The sequence below is a fragment of the Bufo bufo genome, chromosome 9, assembly GCF_905171765.1.
Source record: "Bufo bufo chromosome 9, aBufBuf1.1, whole genome shotgun sequence".
Taxonomy (NCBI): domain Eukaryota; kingdom Metazoa; phylum Chordata; class Amphibia; order Anura; family Bufonidae; genus Bufo; species Bufo bufo.
In genome coordinates this window covers 107,411,982-107,432,591 of record NC_053397.1, presented here as the reverse complement: position 1 = coordinate 107,432,591, position 20,610 = coordinate 107,411,982, and the positions used below count along the sequence as shown (strand labels likewise).

Below are 20,610 nucleotides of genomic sequence, written 5' to 3'. Positions count from 1 at the left end.
GATGTTGAATGTAGTTCCCTGCCTGTTGGTAAGTGCATTTCCTCAGTCATTGATTTAGATTGCTCCGAGCTTGCTGCGCTAAAAGCATTGTTTGACATGTTTTCTGCTGTGGTCATGCTGAGGTGTTCAGACAATGTGATTATCAAATTAGCTATTGATGGTGATGTATTAAAATTGATACTAGCAGAGGTGGTGTTAGGTAAGACTTTGCCTATTGACTGTGATGTAATTTGCTTTTCATTGATATTTTGAGTTCCAGTATAAGCTGGTTGCTTGGATGGGATTGTTTCTACATTATCCAGTATGTCTAACGTGCTTATCTTTTCCTCTCTATGGGTATTTCTGTCTGTTTCAGTTTTTGGCTCTTGACTTGGCTCTGTTGTTATCAAAGTACTTAAAATATTATTTGTATTTATTTCTGTAGAAATTATGCTGTCCTTCAATCTTGTCCATGTAGAGCTTTCCAAAATTATATTTGTTGAAACTCTAGAATATGCTGGTGAAGACACATCATTGGAAGGGGTCGTATGAGATGCTCTAGCAGAAACCAGCAATCGATTAGAAGCATATTCTGTTGCATCAGTGGTAGCAGGTGGTAAATCATATGAACCTTCAGTCAAACCTTGTGGTATATTTTGTGCCTCAGCTAAAGTATTGAATTGTTCAGTTTTATGCATTTCATCTGAAACTGTTGTACTTAATTTATGTTCAGTATCGGTAGGTTCTGTAGCCATGTTAAACATGCTGGTGGAACCAGGTTCTACAGAAGGGGATTTGTTCTCTTCAGTTAATTGCATTTTCTGCATTGTTTCATTTTGTGTGGGTGTTTGTGTGACTTCAGGACTGATCAACTGCTTATTTACTCCTGATGGAGTTGTTTGTATAAATCCTCTCATTTCTTCCATTGTAGATTTCATATCTTCTGCATTGCCTTTTTCAGACACTGTATTGGCTGTGCTTTCAACAACTATGGATGTTCTTGCTGTTGATTCTGCAGTATTATATCTAGCTATAGGATATGGTGACATTTCCTCTTTTGCTTCTTCGGGTGTCTCATTATTTGATACACTGTCTGTTTTAAGTTGTGTAATTCTTGGGGTTAATGTACTTTCTATACCTTTTTTACCATCAATTGTTTCTGTTGCAGCCATCTCCATCAAACTTGGAGGATTCAGAGAACTAGTTATGTCTTTGCCTACAGTATCATTGTCCAGCTGTTTCACAGTAGGTCCATCATCTGGTGATGACACTGTGGTTACCTCATTTATTTTTCCAGCTACAGTATGTGTTACAATAGCTGGTGCTCCCAAATCATTAATTGCAGTTGTGTATTTAAGAATCTTACTTTGTTGAAGTGTAGTATCTGTTGTCATGTCTTTTCCTGTGGTTGTATCCTCTGCTATTGGACTTTGAGTGGAGGCATTCATCACATTTGTGGTTTTTTCAGGTCCTTCTTTGGTTGGCTGAATATTCGGTGTAGTAGATCTTCCATTGTCTAAAGTTACATCAGGAATTTTTGTTGCTGACTTTGATGGATTTACTGTGCCTTCAGTCTGATTTTTTTCCCTTGTAGTCTGTGATAATGTGGTTGTTGAGTGGACAGTTGTTGTTGGGGTAGTTGTTGACAAAAAGTCCATTCCACTGCCATCATCTCCAGAACCTTCATCTTTAAATGTGGGTACAGGGGTTGGAGGTGACCCTTTGTCTTTTTTTGTTTTTGGTGGCATTAATGGATCTTCTGGTATGTCTTGTTAAAGAAAAAAAAATATGTTAAAATAGTATACATCTCGCATTTCCTTTTTATAAAAAATTTAGATGCATTCCCATATGATTATTACAAGTACAGCTACAGTAAGTGTATGTTACCACAATGTGTGCCCTTTCTTACCAGGAGTCTTCTTTTTGTCTTTAAGTTTTTTCTTGTTTTTGCCTGTTAACCTTCTGGTAGATTTACTTCTAGTATGTGAGGATGATGACTGGGAAGAACTTGAGAATGCACTCTCCACTGTTTCTAAAATCAGTGATTAAATAAAATAGCAAAAGTTACAAATTTAAGTGCATGTATTAGGTAAAGCTGCCAGCTTACACTACCTAATTCTTCAGGGCAGTGGTGGAGAACAGGCAACCCACGTGATCAACCAGTAGTCCCTGCCGCTTATTATCCATGTGCACTGTCACCCTCTTTTTTAGTGAACAAGGAATATAGAAACTCCAATTTATTCTCACTGATCTGCTTCTTTATTTTAAATGCACATTAATTAACAATAACTGCAAGTCTGGCCACCTCTTTGCTGAAACGGGACACAAGACATTAAATGCAATATACCGGCAAATAATGGAGTCAAGGACTACATCTGAAACTCCATTAGTGAAATAGGTTGGCCACTACGAAAATAGACTGTTCCCCAAATTTGTGAAATTACAGAACTTGCCAGAACTTGCTACTATCTGTTTTATACACGGTTTTCATTTAAAAAAAAAAACAACATAAAAATCCTAACCCTTTATTACCTTGTCTTTCTTCTTCTGAGTCAATCTTCTTTTTTAGTTTTGTATTTCCTTTTGGATTAGGCTTCTTTTTCCGGTTCTTTTCTTTTCCAGGTTTTGATGGCTCTGGTGGAAAACTCAGATGTCATTACAATTTTCATCTCATGGTTTCAAATCAAAACACAATTATTGGCAATATCACTGGATAGGAATTAGATTGAAAGGGTTTCCCATCTTATAAAAAGATGGTATATCTCTTCAACACTGAAAATTAAGGGGATGCAGTGTTGGTTAAGCACTGAACCCGTTTACTATTTTTCCCCTACAGAGCGGTGTCACTGTCACAAGTGAGGGGTGCTGGAAAAACATAGAAGAGAACAAAGCACTTAACTATTACTGCACCCATTCATTCTCAGGATTTATTAGGATCCCTAAGATCCCACACCAATCATAAAGTAGTGGCATATTTCATCAACTTTATAACATGAGAAAGTCCCTTTAATAAAATAAAGATTTTACTAATAACTATAATTATATATATATATATATATATATATATATAAATATATATCAATCAAAGAAAATCATTTACATAAACTATAATAGCTATTTATTATAAGTAGAGATAAGCAAATTTTAGAAAAATTCGTTTAGGCCGGTTCGACAAATTTTTTGAAAAAAATTGGTTCGATCCGGATTTATTTGCAGTGAATCGCATTAAAAAAATGACTATTTCCTGGCTGCAGAGAGCCTTTATAGTGGTGTAGAACACTATGCCTTGCAGTAACACGCATAGGGAGTCTGCTGTGGTGGTGAAATTCTACTGTGGGTCAGTATGACATGCAGATAACAGGCATCGCTCTTAGAATCACTGCACACTTCACTTATTTGGGCAGACATGGGGCCAAAACTGACCAAATAACTCAAGTATGAACTCAGCCTTACAGGTCGATGTTAGCGCCAAGAAGAAGCACACTCCTTTTACACCGTCATCAGCTGATTCCACATAGATGTCTGCAGAACCTGTTCTATTAAACGCTTATACAAGTAGAGCCCCCCCCCCCCCCGACAGAGTGGAGAGGGTGTCAGCAGTATAAGTTTGTGTTGATGTCACTGATTATTTTGCCCTTCCCCTGATCCGTCAGAAAAATAACTCCCAAAAAACGGATCTGTTGAGCATCCGCCTTCACTCGGTCAGCATTTGGTTAGTAATCCATCCGTATTCAATTGTCCCTGCAGTAGAGGCTGAGGACACGGTGGAGGATGAGGAGGTAGGACCAACAGTGTGAGAACGTGAAGGCGGAAGTGGCGTTACCTACCCAAGTTGCTGGTGTGGCTGGGCAGGAACCACATTAACCTAGTGGGCCGTAACGGACATATATTTTTTTTGACCATAGTTACAGCTACCGACCAATTTTCCCAAAAAAAGGCTGTTTCACTAAAAAATTTCACCTTTGAGTGGCTAATCGACGTAATTTGGTCCATACAGAAGAGTCTTCAATCACCGATCAATTTTCCCAAAAAAGCTGTTTCACAAAAAAACTTCTCCAACGAATGGCTAATCGACGCAATTTGGTCCCATACATCAAAAAGAGGTCTACAATCACCCATCAATTTTCCCAAAAAAGGCTGTTTCACAAAAAAAGTCACCACTGAATGGCTAATTGACGTAATTCGGTCTGTACAGCAAAAGGAGGTCTACAATCACCCATAAATTTTTCCCAAAAAAGGCTGTTTAACAAAAAAATTTCACCACTGAATGGCTAATCGACATAATTCGGTCCAAACAGCAAAAAGAGGTCTACAATCACCCATCAATTTTCCCGTATTCTTTTTCCTATTAATACACCCCAAAAAAATAAATACAGCAATCACAATTCACCACAGAACGGCTAATAGGACGAACGTATCTATCCTATTAATACACATTGTAAATGGTTGTGGCTGTAGTACAATGAAACTTCACCCCTCAATGGCAAATATATTAGTTTTTTGGAACTAATACATGCCAAAAAGGGCTTTAGAACATATAACTGCACTGCTGAACGGCAAATAGGCCCTTATTTTTTTCCACTTATACACGCCACAAAAGGCTTTAGAACATACAACTGCACCGCTGAACGGCAAATAATATATATTTTTTGGCACTAATTCATGCAAAAAAAGGCTTTCGAACATATAACTGAACGGCAAATAGGCCCTTATTTTCTTCCACTTATACATGCCGCAGAAGGCTTTAGAACATATAACTGCACTGCTGAACAGCATATATGTTTTTCTTTTGCCACTAATACACGCCACAAAAGGCTTTAGAACATATAACTGCACCACTGAATGGCATATTATATATATTTTTTTGCCAGTAATATGTGACAAAAAGGGCTTTAGAACATATAACTGCACCGCTGAACAGCAAATATATATTTCTTTTTCCACTAATACACACAACAAAAGGCTTTAGAACATATAACTGCACCACTGAATGGCAAATAGGCCCTTATTTTTTTTCACTTATACACGCCACAGAAGGCTTTAGAACGTATAACTGCACAACTGAACAGCAAATATATTTTTCTTTTGCCACTAATACACGACAAAAAGGGCTTTATAACATGTAACTGCACCGCTAAGTGCCAAATATATTTTTTATTTTGCCACTAATACACGACAAAATGGGCTTTAGAACATATAACTGCACCGCTGAATGGCAAATATATATATTCTTTTGCCACTAATACACGCCACAAAGGCTTTAGAACATATAACTGCACCGCTGAACAGCACATAACATTGTGAAATCTGATCTAGCCACATCCAATGTCTGTGTCAGTTTCCCTGAGCGCTCGAATCCCTTTCATTTGGATTCCAACAATTATAGGATAAAGGGATATTTCCCTAACAAAAACTTAGTGCTCAACATGGGGCTCGACTAAAGGACACTTCATCTGGTCTCCGACAAATTGGACGTTCTGGTCCGGGATTTGCAGATATAAGAAGGTTTTGATTGGTTAAGAATCTCAGTAACAGAATACACTAGGTAAATATAGTGGGGAAATTCTGAGGAAACTGAGGGAAATGGACATCTGAATAATTGTTTAACTTTCTGTGGAAAAAGATTGACATACAAAATGGGGAACAATTCCAGTATACCAGAGAGTAACAAAACAGCTAAGACTTTAGTTAGTCAAAGAGAGGGAAGAAAAAGAATGTTTGAAAAATATTGACAGGGTGTTGAAGAAGGAATGAAGCATGGAAATTTGAATGTGGATACTTGGGAAAGATTCAGAAGGACACATTGTGGTTGGATAAAGGATCATGGATGTGAAGAAGTAGTTAATACCTGGGTTAAAGTGGCAGGGGAAGTTGAAACTGAGGGGTGGCAAGAAGAAGTAGTCAGAGGTAGACTGTTGTATAATCAAAAGACAATGACGCTGACGAGCGACCTTCTTTATATCCAACTGCCCCTAGACCTCCAAGAGGGAATGGACTGGCAGGATGGACTTATAATGTCTGTGGCAATCAGAATCCAGACTGGGCCGAAGCATGTCGAGCCTGTGGTGCCCCCCGACCCCACAGACCTGTAGGACGCTACCCTGTTTTGACTAAGACAAGCATCCTACCCAGACCCACAACAGGACAACAGGGGGCAACGGGAGGAGGATCTGATACAACCTCAGGACCACCCGGACATGTCATTGGAGCGACCAGCCGGAATCAGGAACCTGAATTTCTTTACGCCAGTGTGACTGAGTACCACCCCTGGAGTCCGAAAGACCAACTCAGACTTTTGACCCGACTGCCCGACCCTCTGACGAGCCTTATGTCTACTTCTAGGACTCTTCAACAGATACAGGTGAAGTTATGGGGCTATGTGGACTGACTTGAAGGATCTGATGTTTCTGAAGATGGGCGAGTCACAACATCAAATGGTGAATGACTATATGAATGAACACAGAAATGTCCCCATGGATATTATGACTAGAGACTGGGTCAAGGCTTTACAGTCTGGGACTGAATTTGTCAGGGTTTTTACAGAATAGGCATGTACAAGGGAGGAAGTAAGTTCCTGAAGTCTTAAAGACATAGTACAGGGTCCTCAGGAGACTGTAGAGACTTATGCTGCAGGACTAAGGACTATCTGGACCGACATGGGTTGGGATCAAGCTGGAAACATGGGAGAAAAACTGTTGACATGTGCATTCATGGAGGGGCTTCGACCCGCCCTCTAGGCTAAGCTGAAAGCTTGCAAACCTGAATGGCATGTGACCCCTTTAACCCAATTAATTGCTGCAGCCAAAGCGTTAGAACTAGACATGAAGAAAATCCCTGCACGGGTCCCAAACCCAAATGTGATTTTAAATGTTACAATTACGCAGTGGCATTGCGAGGGGGGTGCAGCGGGTGTGGGCCGCATCAGGTCACACCAGTCTGATGGGGTAAGTCACCCGCCACACCCAGTGGTGGATTATAATAGGGGTGTTCAGGTCGGTAGCCCCGGGCCCGGCATCCCTGGGGGGTCCAACGCTGACCCGAACGCCCACATACTGCGGCGAGGCACGGGAGCGAATAGTTCCCTGCCCCGCCGCCGATCATAGCCATAGGCTTCAGGCCTTGTAGGTCTGAGGCCTATGCGGTAGTGAAATCACAGCGTAGGCGTGTGTGATGACGTCATAGCACACCTGTGCCGGAAGGGACGCAGGACAATGAAGAATGCGCGCCTGCCTCACCATGCCGGACACAGGTAAGTATTATCTTTTAATTGTGTTTTTTTTTTTTCTGTGTGTACCAACTTTGGGGGGGCAGAGGAGGACATGGGTCAGTTTGGTAGCAAATCAGTTCAGTGGGGGCAGATTATTATTAAATGGGGGCAAATCACTTCACGTGGGGCAGTGTGGGGGCAGATTATTACTTGGGGCAAATTATGTAATGGGGGCAGTGTTGGGGTAAATTACTTTATGGGGGGGTGGGGGGGCAAATCACTTCAGGGGGTGCAGTGTGGGGGCAAATTCTTCATGGTGGGCACGCAGTGTGGGGCCAAATCCCATTAGCAATAATGGTGGAAACGTGGAGATAGTTCAAAGTTTCAGATTCTTGGGAGTACATATTAGTCAGGACCTGTCATGGATAAAAAACAGAACAGAAATTACCAAAAAAAGGCCTTCAGAGGCTTTATTTTCTGAGGAGTCTGAAGAAAGCACAACTCCCAAAACAGCTGCTAGTCAATTTTTACAGGTGCACCATAGAATCTTTTATCACATACTGCATTACAGTGTGGTACTCCGGCTGCTCTGAATCAGTGTGTATACAGTTGCAAGAAAAAGTATGTGAACTCTTTGGAATGATATGGATTTCTGCACAAATTGGTCATAAAATGTGATCTGATCTTCATCTAAGTCACAACAATAGACAATCACAGTCTGCTGAAACTAATAGCACACAAAGAATTAAATGTTACCATGTTTTTATTGAACACACCATGTAAACATTCACAGTGCAGGTGGAAAAATTATGTGAACCCTTGGATTTAATAACTGGTTGAACCTCCTTTGGCAGCAATAACTTCCACCAAACGTTTCCTGTAGTTGCAGATCAGGCGTGCATTCCTCTTTACAGAACTGTTTTTAGTTCAGCAATATTCTTGGGATATCTGGTGTGAATCGCTTTCTTGAGGCCACAGCATCTTAATCGGGTTGAGGTCAGGACTCTGACTAGGCCACTCCAGAAGGCGTATTTTCTTCTGTTTAAGCCATTCTGTTGTTGATTTACTTCTATCCTTTGGGTTGTTTTCCTGTTGCAACATCCATCTTCTGTTGAGCTTCAGCTGGTGGACAGATGGCCTTAAGTTCTCCTGCAAAATGTCTTGATAAACTTGGGAATTCATTTTTCCTTCGATGATAGTAATCCGTCCAGACCCTGATGCAGCAAAGCAGCCCCAAATCATGATGCCCCCACCACCATACTTTACAGTTGGGATGAGGTTTTGATGTTGGTGTACTGTGTCTCTTTTTCTCCACACATAGTGTTGTGTGTTTCTTCCAAACAACTTAACTTTGGTTTCATCTGTCCACAGAATATTTTGCCAGTACTGCTGTGGAACATCCAGGTGCTCTTGTGAAAACTGTAAACGTGCAGCAATGTTTTTTTTTGACAGCAGTGGCTTCCTCTGTAGTATCCTCCCATGAAATCCATTCTTGTTTAGTGTTTTACGTATCGTAGATTCGCTAACAGGGATGTTAGCATATGCCAGAGACTTTTGTAAGTCTTTAGCTGACACTCTAGGATTCTTTTTCACCTCATTGAGCAGTCTGCACTGTGCTCTTGCAGTCATCTTTACAGGACGGCCACTCCTATTGAGAGTAGCAGCAGTGCTGAACTTTCTCCATTTATAGACAATTTGTCTAACCGTGGACTGATGAACAGCAAGGCTTTTGGAGATACTTTTATAACCCTTTCCAGCTTTATGCAAGTCAACAATTCTTAATCGTAGGTCTTCTGAGAGATCTTTTGTTCGAGGCATCATTCACATCAGGCAATGCTTCTTGTGAAAAGCAAACCCAGAACTGGTGTGTGTTTTTCATAGGGCAGGGCAGCTGTAACCAACACCTCAAATCTCATATCATTGATTGGACTCCAGTTGGCTGACACCTTACTCCAATTAGCTCTTGGAGATGTCATTAGTCTAGGGGTTCACATACTTTTTCCACCTGCACTGTGAATGTTTACATGGTGTGTTCAATAAAAACATGGTAACATTTAATTCTTTGTGTGTTATTAGTTTAAGCAGACTGTGATTGTCTGTTGCTGTGACTTAGATGAAGATAAGATCACATTTTATGACCAATTTGTGCAGAAATCCATATCATTCCAAAGGGTTCACATACTTTTTCTTGCAACTGTATATACTCATAAGTAGGGATGAGTGAACCCGAACTGTATAGTTCGGGTTCGTACCGAATTTTGGGGTGTCCGTAACACGGACCCGAACATTTTCGTAAAAGTCCGGGTTCGGTGTTCGGCGCTTTCTTGGCGCTTTTTGAAAGGCTGCAAAGCAGCCAATCAATAAGCATCATACTACTTGCCCCAAGAGGCCATCAGAGCTTTGCCTACTATTGGCATGGCTGTGATTGGCCAGTGCAGCATGTGACCCAGCCTCTATATAAGCTTGGGTCACGTAGCGCTGCACGTCACTCTGCTGATACAAGCGTAGGGAGAGGTTGCAGCTGCGACGTTAGGGCGAGATTAGGCAGATTAACTCCTCCAAAAGACTTCATTCAGTGATCGATCTACAGCTGTGGATCATTGAAGTGCTGATATTCAATTGCTCACATTTTTTAGGCTGCCCAGAGCATTTTTATATCACTTTTTTCTGGGGTGATCGACGGCCATTTTGTGGCTTGTGGTGCGCCAGCACAAGCTACCACCAAGTGCATTTAACCATCAATAGTGTGGTTATTTTTTGCTATATCCTACATCAGGGTCAAGCTTTCATCAAGTGCATTTAACCATCAATAGTGTGGTTATTTTCTGGCCATATACTACATCAGGTGCAGGCTGAGCCTGTGTCACCCAAGTGCATTTAACCATCAATAGTGTGGTTATTATTTTTTGCTATATCCTACATCAGGGTCAAGCTTTCATCAAGTGCATTTAACCATCAATAGTGTGGTTATTTTTTGGCCATATACTACATCAGGTGCAGGCTGAGCCTGTGTCACCCAAGTGCGTTTAACCATCAATAGTGTGGGTATTTTTTAGCCATATACTACATCAGGGGCAAGTTGAGCCTGTCACCCAGCGCCTCAAAAATAGGCCTGACATTTATATTCCTCCAAATCAGTACTGTTTTAGCTGGTCAAGTTATTTTTAGTGACCGTAAAAGCACAGTTTTTGTTCTGGGTTGAAAAACAATTCCCAAATTTGCCATTCTCAAAATTAGTGGTTTCTGCTGTATCAGGCCTACTTTAAATCTATCCCTCAAAGGGTATATTAGATTCAAGGTGCTGATAGGGTCATTCTGAAAAACTTAACACACACGCTACAGTGCAGATACAAGTCTAATTCTGTGATTAAACGTATTCCTGTCACCCAACGCCTAAAAAATAGGCCTCACATTTATCTTCAGCTAAATCTGTCATTACTGGTGTGCCTGTATTAGTGTAATACGGTACCTAAATAGATAGCCAGACAGTGTTAGGTGTCTGTAAAAAAAGGCCTGAATTTTAATTCAATACATTGGCCCGAATAATATTTTTCTTATTGTGGTGAACGGTAACAATGAGGAAAACATCTAGTAAGGGACGCGGACGCGGACGTGGACATGGTCGTGGTGGTGTTAATGGACCCTCTGGTGCTGGGAGAGGACGTGGCCGTTCTGCCACAGCCACACGTCCTAGTGTACCAACTACCTCAGGTCCCAGTAGCCGCCAGAATTTACAGGGATATTTGGTGGGGCCCAATGCCGTTCTAAGGATGGTAAGGCCTGAGCAGGTACAGGCATTAGTCAATTGGGTGGCTGACAGTGCATCCAGCACGTTCACATTATCTCCCACCCAGTCTTCTGCAGAAAGTGCACAGATGGCGCATGAAAACCAAGCCCATCAGTCTGTCACATCACCCCCATGCATATCAGGGAAACTGTCTGAGCCTCAAGTTATGCAGCAGTCTCTTATGCTGTTTGAAGACTCTGCTGCCAGGGTTTCCCAAGGGCATCCACCTAGCCCTTCCCCAGGGGTGGAAGAGATAGAATGCACTAACGCACAACCACTTATGTTTCCTGATGATGAGGACATGGGAATACCACCTCAGCACGTCTGTGATGATGACGAAACACAGGTGCCAACTGCTGCGTCTTTCTGCAGTGTGCAGACTGAACAGGAGGTCAGGGATCAAGACTGGGTGGAAGACGATGCAGGGGACGATGAGGTCCTAGACCCCACATGGAATGAAGGTCGTGCCACTGACTTTCACAGTTCGGAGGAAGAGGCAGTGGTGAGACCGAGCCAACAGCGTAGCAAAAGACAAAGAGGGAGCAGTGGGCAAAATCAGAACACCCGCCGCCAAGAGACTCCGCCTGCTACTGACCGCCGCCATCTGGGACCGAGCACCCCAAAGGCAGCTTCAAGGAGTTCCCTGGCATGGCACTTCTTCAAACAATGTGCTGACAACAAGACCCGAGTGGTTTGCACGCTGTGCCATCAGAGCCTGAAGCGAGGCATTAACGTTCTGAACCTTAGCACAACCTGCATGACCAGGCACCTGCATGCAAAGCATGAACTGCAGTGGAGTAAACACCTTAAAAACAAGGAAGTCACTCAGGCTCCCCCTGCTACCTCTTCTGCTGCTGCCGCCTCGGCCTCTTCTGCTGCTGCCGCCGCCTCGGCCTCTTCCTCGGCCTCTGGAGGGACGTTGGCACTTGCCGCCCAGCAAACATGGGATGTACCACCAACACCACCACCTGCGTCACCAAGCATCTCAACCATGTCACACGGCAGCGTTCAGCTCTCCATCTCACAAACATTTGAGAGAAAGCGTAAATTCCCACCTAGCCACCCTCGATCCCTGGCCCTCAATGGCCCAACATGGCCAGTGGCGATGACGCCGTTATCAGCGTTACAATACCACTTCTATGTCTCCTTGAGAAAACACTTAGGGCGATGATGGAAGAGGAGGTGGCCCAGGAGGAAGAGGAGGAAGAGGGGTCATTTTTAGCACTTTCAGGCCAGTCTCTTCAAAGTGACTCAGAGGGAGGTTTTTTGCAACAGCAGAGGACAGGTACAAATGTGGCCAGACAGGGCCCACTACTGGAGGACGAGGAGGACGAGGATGAGGAGGAGGTGAGGGAGGATGAGGATGAAGCATGTTCACAGCGGGGTGGCACCCAAAGCAGCTCGGGCCCATCACTGGTGCGTGGCTGAGCGACTACATGCTGCAGTGCCTGCGCAACGACAGCAGAGTTGCCCACATTTTAACGTGTGCGGACTACTGGGTTGCCACCCTGCTGGATCCCCGGTACAAAGACAATGTGCCCACCTTACTTCCTACACTAGAGCGTGATAGGAAGATGCGCGAGTACAAGCGCACGTTGGTAGACGCGCTACTGAGAGCATTCCCAAATGTCACAGGGGAACCAGTGGAAGCCCAAGGCGAAGGCAGAGGAGGAGCAAGAGGTCGCCAACGCAGCTGTGGTACGGACAGCTCCTCTGAGGGCAGGGTTAGCATGGCAGAGATGTGGAAAAGTTTTGTCACCACGCCACAGCTAACTGCACCACCACCTGATACGGAACGTGTTAGCAGGAGGCAACATTTCAATAACATGGTGGAACAGTACCTGTGCACACCCCTCCACGTACTGACTGATGGTTCAGCCCCATTCAACTTCTGGGTCTCCAAATTGTCCACGTGGCCAGAGCTAGCCTTTTATGCCTTGGAGGTGCTGGCCTGCCCGGCGGCCAGCGTTTTGTCTGAACGTGTATTCAGCACGGCAGGGGGCGTCATTACAGACAAACGCAGCCGCCTGTCTACAGCCAATGTGGACAAGCTGACGTTCATAAAAATGAACCAGGCATGGATCCCACAGGACCTGTCCATCCCTTGTGCAGATTAGACATTAACTACCTCCCCTTAACAATATATTATTGTACTCCAGGGCACTTCCTCATTCAATCCTATTTTTATTTTCATTTTACCATTATATTGCGGGGCAACCCAAAGTTGAATGAACCTCTCCTCTGTCTGGATGCCGGGGCCTAAATATGTGACAGTGGCCTGTTCCAGTGGTGGGTGACGTGAAGCCTGATTCTCTGCTATGACATGAAGACTGATTCTCTGCTGACATGAAGCCAGATTCTCTGTTACAGGACCTCTCTCCTCTGCCTGGGTGCCTGGGCCTAAATATGTGACAGTGGCCTGTTCCAGTGGTGGGTGACGTGAAGCCTGATTCTCTGCTATAACATGAAGACTGATTCTGTGCTGACATGAAGCCAGATTCTCTGTTACGGGACCTCTGTCTGGGTGCCGGGGCCTAAATATGTGACACTGGCCTGTTCCAGTGGTGGGTGACGTAAAGCCTGATTCTCTGCTATGACATGAAGACTGATTCTCTGCTGACATGAAGCCAGATTCTCTGCTATGGCATGAAGAGACTGATTCTCTGCTGATGTGAAGCCAGATTCTCTGCTATGGGACCTCTGTCCAATTGATATTGGTTAATTTTTATTTTTTTTATTTTTATTTTAATTCATTTCCCTATCCACATTTGTTTGCAGGGGATTTACCTACATGTTGCTGCCTTTTGCAGCCCTCTAGCTCTTTCCTGGGCTGTTTTACAGCCTTTTTAGTGCCGAAAAGTTCGGGTCCCCATTGACTTCAATGGGGTTCGGGTTCGGATCCCGAACCCGAACATTTCCGGGAAGTTCGGCCGAACTTCTTGAACCCGAACATCCAGGTGTTCGCTCAACTCTACTCATAAGCACTTCCTACTTTGCTCTTGCTATATATATATATATATATATATATATATATATATATATATATGCTGTGAACTGTGAATAGTAATGCTTTCTAGTGCAATGTTTTTTTTTTTCTAGTATAATGCTTTAGTTTAAATGTCAGTTCTTGTTCCTCTGTCCATGGCATCTAGGATTGCTCCAAACAACATTTCATTGTATTGTACATTGTATTACATTGTATTGTACAGTGACAATAAAAGGCATCTTATCTTATCTTATCTTATCTCTCTTATCTTACTTTAGGGGGTGCAGTGTGGGGGCAAATTACTTCATGGGGGCAATGTGGGGGCAAATTACTTCAGGGGGTGTCACATGGTGCCCGGCACCTTGCCCCCCAACAAAAAGAGGCAGTGGAAAAGATACAAGTGCCCAAAGGAGCACAGAATTTGAGAGTATTTTGGGGTCTTGTCTCATACTGCCGCCCCTGGATATGGCACTTATCTATGTTAATGCAGCCCCTCTATGACTGTTTGTCTTCTGATCCCTTGCATCTTACAGAAGAAGCTGTTAATAACTTTCATACTTTGAAACTGTGCATACTGTCTGCCCCCGCTCTTGTCATTCCAAAATATAATGAACCTTTCTGTTTGTTTTATTCTGAAATGCAGGGGCATAGCACTGCATAGCATAGCACCCCGTTGCCTTCTTTTCTGCTCGCCTCGATCCTGTTGCCAGAGGCGCCCCTCTTGTGTCAGGGCAGTAGCATCAGTGCAAGCCATGATTGAAGAAGCTTCTGAAATTGTTCTGGACTACCCTGTAACTGTTTAAACTCCTCAGGACATTTAAGGCATTCTCATTCAAGTGCAACCAAAACATATTTCCATGGCCAGACAACTGAGACTACAGTGTGCACTTCTCATGCCTGCAAACATCTCATTCAAACGTTGTACTACTCTGAATCCTGCTACTCTGTTACTGATTACAGATTCAGAAATGGGGGAGGGAGGTGTATCAGAACTTTTAACTGATCTTGTTGAACATGACCCTCATGATTGCGTACCACTAATGCAGCAGGAAACGTCTGGGTTTGAACATGTTCATTAAAAACCTCTTTCTAATCCTGACTGAGTATTTTGTAGATGGAAGCAGATTCATGGGAGAGGATGGCCGGTTCCATACTGAATATGCAGTGGTCACACAGCACGAGGTAGGTACAGCTGAGCCACTCCCACCTCTATTGTCAGCACAAGAGGTGGAGTTGAAGGCAATCACTGAGGCGTGTAAAATGGCCAAGGGGAAGAAGGTGAACATCTACACAGACTCAAGGTATGCTTTTGTTATTGCACATGACTATGGACCTATTTTGCGGGCCAGGGACTTCCTAACATCTGCAGGCCAGCCTATCAAGACTAAAGACTCGGTACTAGAATTTATGAACTCTCTGTTGTTACCAGAGGAAGTTGCTATCATCAAGATATAAGGCACACACCAGGCACACCACGGTGGAGGCAAAAGGTAATGATCGAGCTGACGAGACGGCCAAACAAGCCACCCAACAGCCCGTAAAGACTGTCCCCACCCTGGTAAAAATCCTGAAGCCTGAAGACGTCTCTGTAAGTATGCTCCAGAAATTTACTGATCAAGCCCCTCCCATAGAAAAAGAACTTTGGGCAAAACACGGGGCCAAGGTTGATAAAAAAGAAAAAAAGAAAGGACTTGTTTACCTCGTCTAATGTATCCTGCTATGGCACAGGAGGTCTGTCTAAAGGTGCTATGGTAAGTGTTGTAAATGCTGGTTGGATTGCACCAGGTTTTTCCACAGTAGCAGCTCGGTTTATAAAAGGGTGCATGATTTGTGCATTAAATAATCCCGGTCAAGTGGTGAAGACTCCAAGCAAGCACACCCCGAGGCCATTTACCCATTTCAGAGATTGCAGATAGACTGTTTTGTTCTTGTGTGTGTTGATCTCTTTTCAGGATGGCTGGAAGCCTTCCCAGTAGCAAGGGTAAATGCAAAGAATACCGCCAAGAAATTGGTCAGTGAACTGATATGCAGGTACGGTGTTTCTGAAGTCACTGGGTCAGATAGGGGGTCCCATTTCACAGGAGAAGTAATGAGGGAGGTCATGCAGGCGCTAGGGGTCCCCTATTTCCACTTATACATGCCACAAAAAGCTTTAGAACATATAACTGCACCGCTGAACGGCAAATATATTTTTCTTTTTCCACTTATACACACCACAAAAGGCTTTAGAACATATAAGTGCACCGCTAAACGGCAAATATATTTTACTTTTTCCACGTATACACGCCACAAAAGGCTTTAGAACATATAACTGCACTGCTGAACGTCAAATAGGCCCTTATTTATTTCCAATTATACACGCCACAAAAAGCTTTAGAACATATAACTGCACCGCTGAACGGCAAATATTTTTCTTTTTCCACTTATACACGCCACAAAAGGCTTTAGAACATATAAGTGCACCGCTAAACGGCAAATATATTTTACTTTTTCCACTTATAGACACCACAAAAGGCTTTAGAACATATAACTGCACTGCTGAACGTCAAATATGCCCTTATTTATTTCCACTTATACATGCCACAAAAAGCTTTAGAACATATAACTGCACCGCTGAACGGCAAATATTTTTCTTTTTCCACTTATACACGCCACAAAAGGCTTTAGAACATGTAATTACACCGGTGAACTGCAAATATATTTTTCTTTTGCCACTAATACACGACAAAAAGGGCTTTATAACATGTAACTGTACCACTGAACGGCAAATATATTTTTCTTTTGCCACTAATACATGACAAAAAGGGCTTTATAACATATAACTGCACCGCTGAACGACAAATATATTTTTCTTTTGCCACTAATACACCCCAACAAAGGCTTTAGAACATATAACTGCACTGCTGAACGGCAAATAGGCCCTTATTTTTTTCCACTTATACACGCCACTAAAGACTTTAGAACATATAAGTGCACCGCTGAACGGCAAATAGGCCCTTATTTTTTCCACTTATACACGCCACAAAAGGCTTTAGAACAATTAACTGCACCGCTGAACAGCAAATATTATATACATTTTTGCCACTAATACATGCCAAAAAAGGCTTTAGAACATATAACTGCAACTCTGAACGGCAAATAGGCCCTTATTTTTTTCCACTTATACACGCCACAGAAGGCTTTAAAACATATAACTGCACAACTGAACGGCGAATATATTTTTCTTTTTCCACTTATACACTCCACAAAAGACTTTAGAGCATATAACTGCACAGCTGAACGGCAAATATATTTTTCTTTTGCCACTAATACACGACATAACGTGCTTTATAACATGTAACTGCACCGCTGAATGGCAAATATATTTTTCTTTTGCCACTAATACATGACAAAAAGGGCTTTAGAACATATAACTGCACCACTGAACGGCAAATATATTTTACTTTTGCCACTAATACACGACCAAAAGGGCTGTAATTTTAGCACTTCACCCCAAATGGCTAATAAGACCTTTTTTGTCCCACTAATACAAGCCAAAAAATGATTTAGAACATATAACTACACCACACAAGAAGCAAAAAAGACATAGAAATATTTCCTTGTAATAAACCCTATTAATGGCTGTATCAAACAGCACTTGCACCCCAACAACAAGAACGGTTTGCTGCAATTACAAAGCTGTATAATGGCAATTTGGATCCCCAGTCAGTGCAGCAAGGTGTAATAGGATTGTTCCTATTACCCAGGCTGTATCTTCCCCTACTGAACCCTGTTCAACATAAATGCTGTGGAATGATTCCTCCCTATTCTTTCCCTACACCTTGAATAATCTTTCCCTGCACTTTCAAATCGTTTTTTTTTTAGCACAATTACATTTTTCTAGCATTGTCCCTAGCGCCTGCTAATGTCTCTCCCCTCACTAAGTACACTAGAAAATGGCAGAATCCAATATGGCTAAGGCTATTTATAGGGCTGTGACATCACAGGGCTGGCTGGCTGCTGATTGGCTGCATGAATGGCTTTATGGGTGATCCCGACTTTCCTGAAATTCAGATTAAATTCCACTTCGTCAGCTTTGATTCGCTCATCTCTAATTATAAGTTATAAATGATAAATTTGGTAAAAAAACATAATTACAATCCTCAGTCACTGCTGTCATTTTTGTAAGAAGGATTAAAATATAAGCACGCTAAATATCAATCCAACAATTTTTCAAAATTTTTCCTGGCTGTTCACATAGCCGTAGAGGGCTTTTTAAGGACACAATTTAATTTATAATATTGTTTATTGAAAGATGGAAAAAAAAATCTTTGTGGGGTGAAACTGAAAAAAAGTCCCAATTCTGCCATTGTTTTTTCGATTTTGTTTTGATTAAAAAATGTATGAAGTTTTTAATGTTTTACATAATAAATCGTAAAAGATAGTAAATAGTAAAAGATCTAAACCTTTGAAAAATTTATTTGCATTGCCATATTCTGACATTCATAACTTTAAGACACCCTGTAAAGGCTTGTTTTTTTGTGAGATTGCCTGTAGTTTTTATTAAAATATATGACCTTTTGATCACTTATTCAAATTTTTTGTGGTGAAAAAGTGACCACAAAAATGATAATTCTGCAATTTAGATATTTTTTTCCCATATGGCATTTACCATTTACCATTTTTAAAAACTTTTTTTTTTTACTTTAATTGTTAGTTGCCTTAGGGGACTTTAACCCGCAATTGTTGAATTGCTTATATCATAGACGGCAGTGGTCTACTATTGCAGTCTATAGGAATTCTTCACACCGCCTATTCAGCCTTGCCCGAAGCATGGCTTAACAGGCAATTTTGCTGTGTCAGGCATGGGAGCTTTCACAAGACCGAACCCCAGTGGCAACTTTGCAGTGGGGTTCTAAATGAAGACAGGGGAGCTCAGTCTAACCGATTAGATGCCCCAGTTTCAATTGGCTGCAGTATTGACTGCAGTTAGAGATGAGCGAATCGAAGCTGATGATGTGGAATTAGATCCAAATTTCATAAAAAATTCGATTCGCAACAAATGCAAATTTTCTCGCGCTTCGTGGTAACGAATAGCAATTTTCCTAAAATGGCGGCTACACATGGGAGGACTGAGGATATGGGGCAAGGAACTCTGGGAAGGCGGGATCACCCAGATTGACATGCCTGCATGCAGTCAATCATTCAGCCAGTCAGCCCTGTGATGTCACTCACAACCTTATAAATATGGCAGCCATTTTAGTTTCTGCCATTTTCCAGCATTCAGAGTGCAGGGACAGACGTGTGAAGGCGCTAGGAACAGCAATTGGAAAAACCTAATTGTGGAAAAATAAAGACAGAAAAAACTATTTATAAGTGCAGGGAAAGGATAGGGAGGAATCATTTCACAGCATCTGAGTCCAGGGAGAGACGTCAGAAGGCACTATGGATATTGATAGGAAAGCGATTTACAAATGCAGGGAAAGATTATTTGGAGAGCCAAATAGCCATTAGGCAGTTCTGTCATTCCAGCTATTTGTTATTGGGCTGCAAGTGCTATATTGAAAAGCATTTAGTGGCTTATATCTTAGTATCTTTAGTATCTTATATCAGTACTACAAGAAAAATATATACGCATTTGACTTCTGCAGTTATTTCTGTTGAAAGCGTATAGGGGCGTATTACAGTAAAAAAAGAAAATAAATATACGCACTGCACTGTTGCAGTTATTTCTGGTGAAAGCATATAGGGGCGTATTTCAGTACTACAAGAAAAATATATTCTCAGTGCATTTCTGAAGTAAATTCTGGTGAAAGCGTATAGTGGCATATTTCAGTCCAACAAGATAAATATATTCTCAGTTTACTTCTGCAGTTATTTCTGTTGAAAGCATATAGGGGCGTATTTCAGTAAAAAAAGAAAAATATTTACGCACTTCACTGGTGCACTTATTTGTGGCAAAAGCGTTCAGTCGCCTATTTCAGTACAAACAGAAAAATACATTCACAGTTCATGTCGGCGGCGGTTATATGTCTTGAAAGTGTTTAGTGGCCTATTTCAGTACAAAAAGAAAAATATATTCTCAGTTCACATCGGCGGTTATATGTGTTGAAAGCATGGCTGGGAGTCAGCAGGATGGCAGCAGTGGGAGGTCGCAGCAGCCTCCCTACCCGGGAAGTAGTTGTGCAGGGGTTCACGGAAGTAGCAGTGGTAGCAGTCAATCAGTGCGGCGGTTATATGTGGTAAAATCTTTATTGAAGTATTTCGGTCGAAAAACAACATTTATTCAGCGGTCAGCGCTGTGGTTATATGCGGTAAAATCTCCAGGATGTCTCCGTGATAAATCTGCAGCGTGGGGGCCCCTTTTGGCTTCTACACACTTTCAAAATCATCCTTCAGCAAAGCGAATAGATGCTGGATGACCGGGATGCTCCATGATCTTCCCAGAAGCTGCTGTCGGGAGCAGCAGTTCATTTCTGAGACGTCTGTATAGTGCGGGGGGAATCCGAACACCCTCTCCATCTCTGTGCTCCGTTATATGTGTTCAAATTTTAATTTACGTATTTCGGTCGCAGTTATATGTGGTAAAACCTTTTGGGATGTATTTTGGTGGAAAAACAAATTGTATTCAACGTTCAGCGCTGCAGTTATATGTGGTAAAATCTTTTGTGA

The 20,610-nt window shown here is 42.3% G+C and overlaps 1 protein-coding gene across 1 annotated transcript in view; it reads right to left on the bottom strand.

Moving 5' to 3' along the window:
• The window catches only part of PRG4 (proteoglycan 4), a 181,890-nt gene that overhangs the window by 17,654 nt on the left and 143,626 nt on the right, over positions 1-20,610 (bottom strand). The window contains exons 21-23 of the mRNA XM_040408297.1: positions 2,512-2,613; positions 1,889-2,011; positions 1,346-1,747 (exon numbers count right to left, since the gene is read on the bottom strand). Coding sequence (XP_040264231.1) covers positions 1,346-1,747; positions 1,889-2,011; positions 2,512-2,613 — 627 coding nt within the window. The remainder of the gene's footprint in view (positions 1-1,345; positions 1,748-1,888; positions 2,012-2,511; positions 2,614-20,610) is intronic.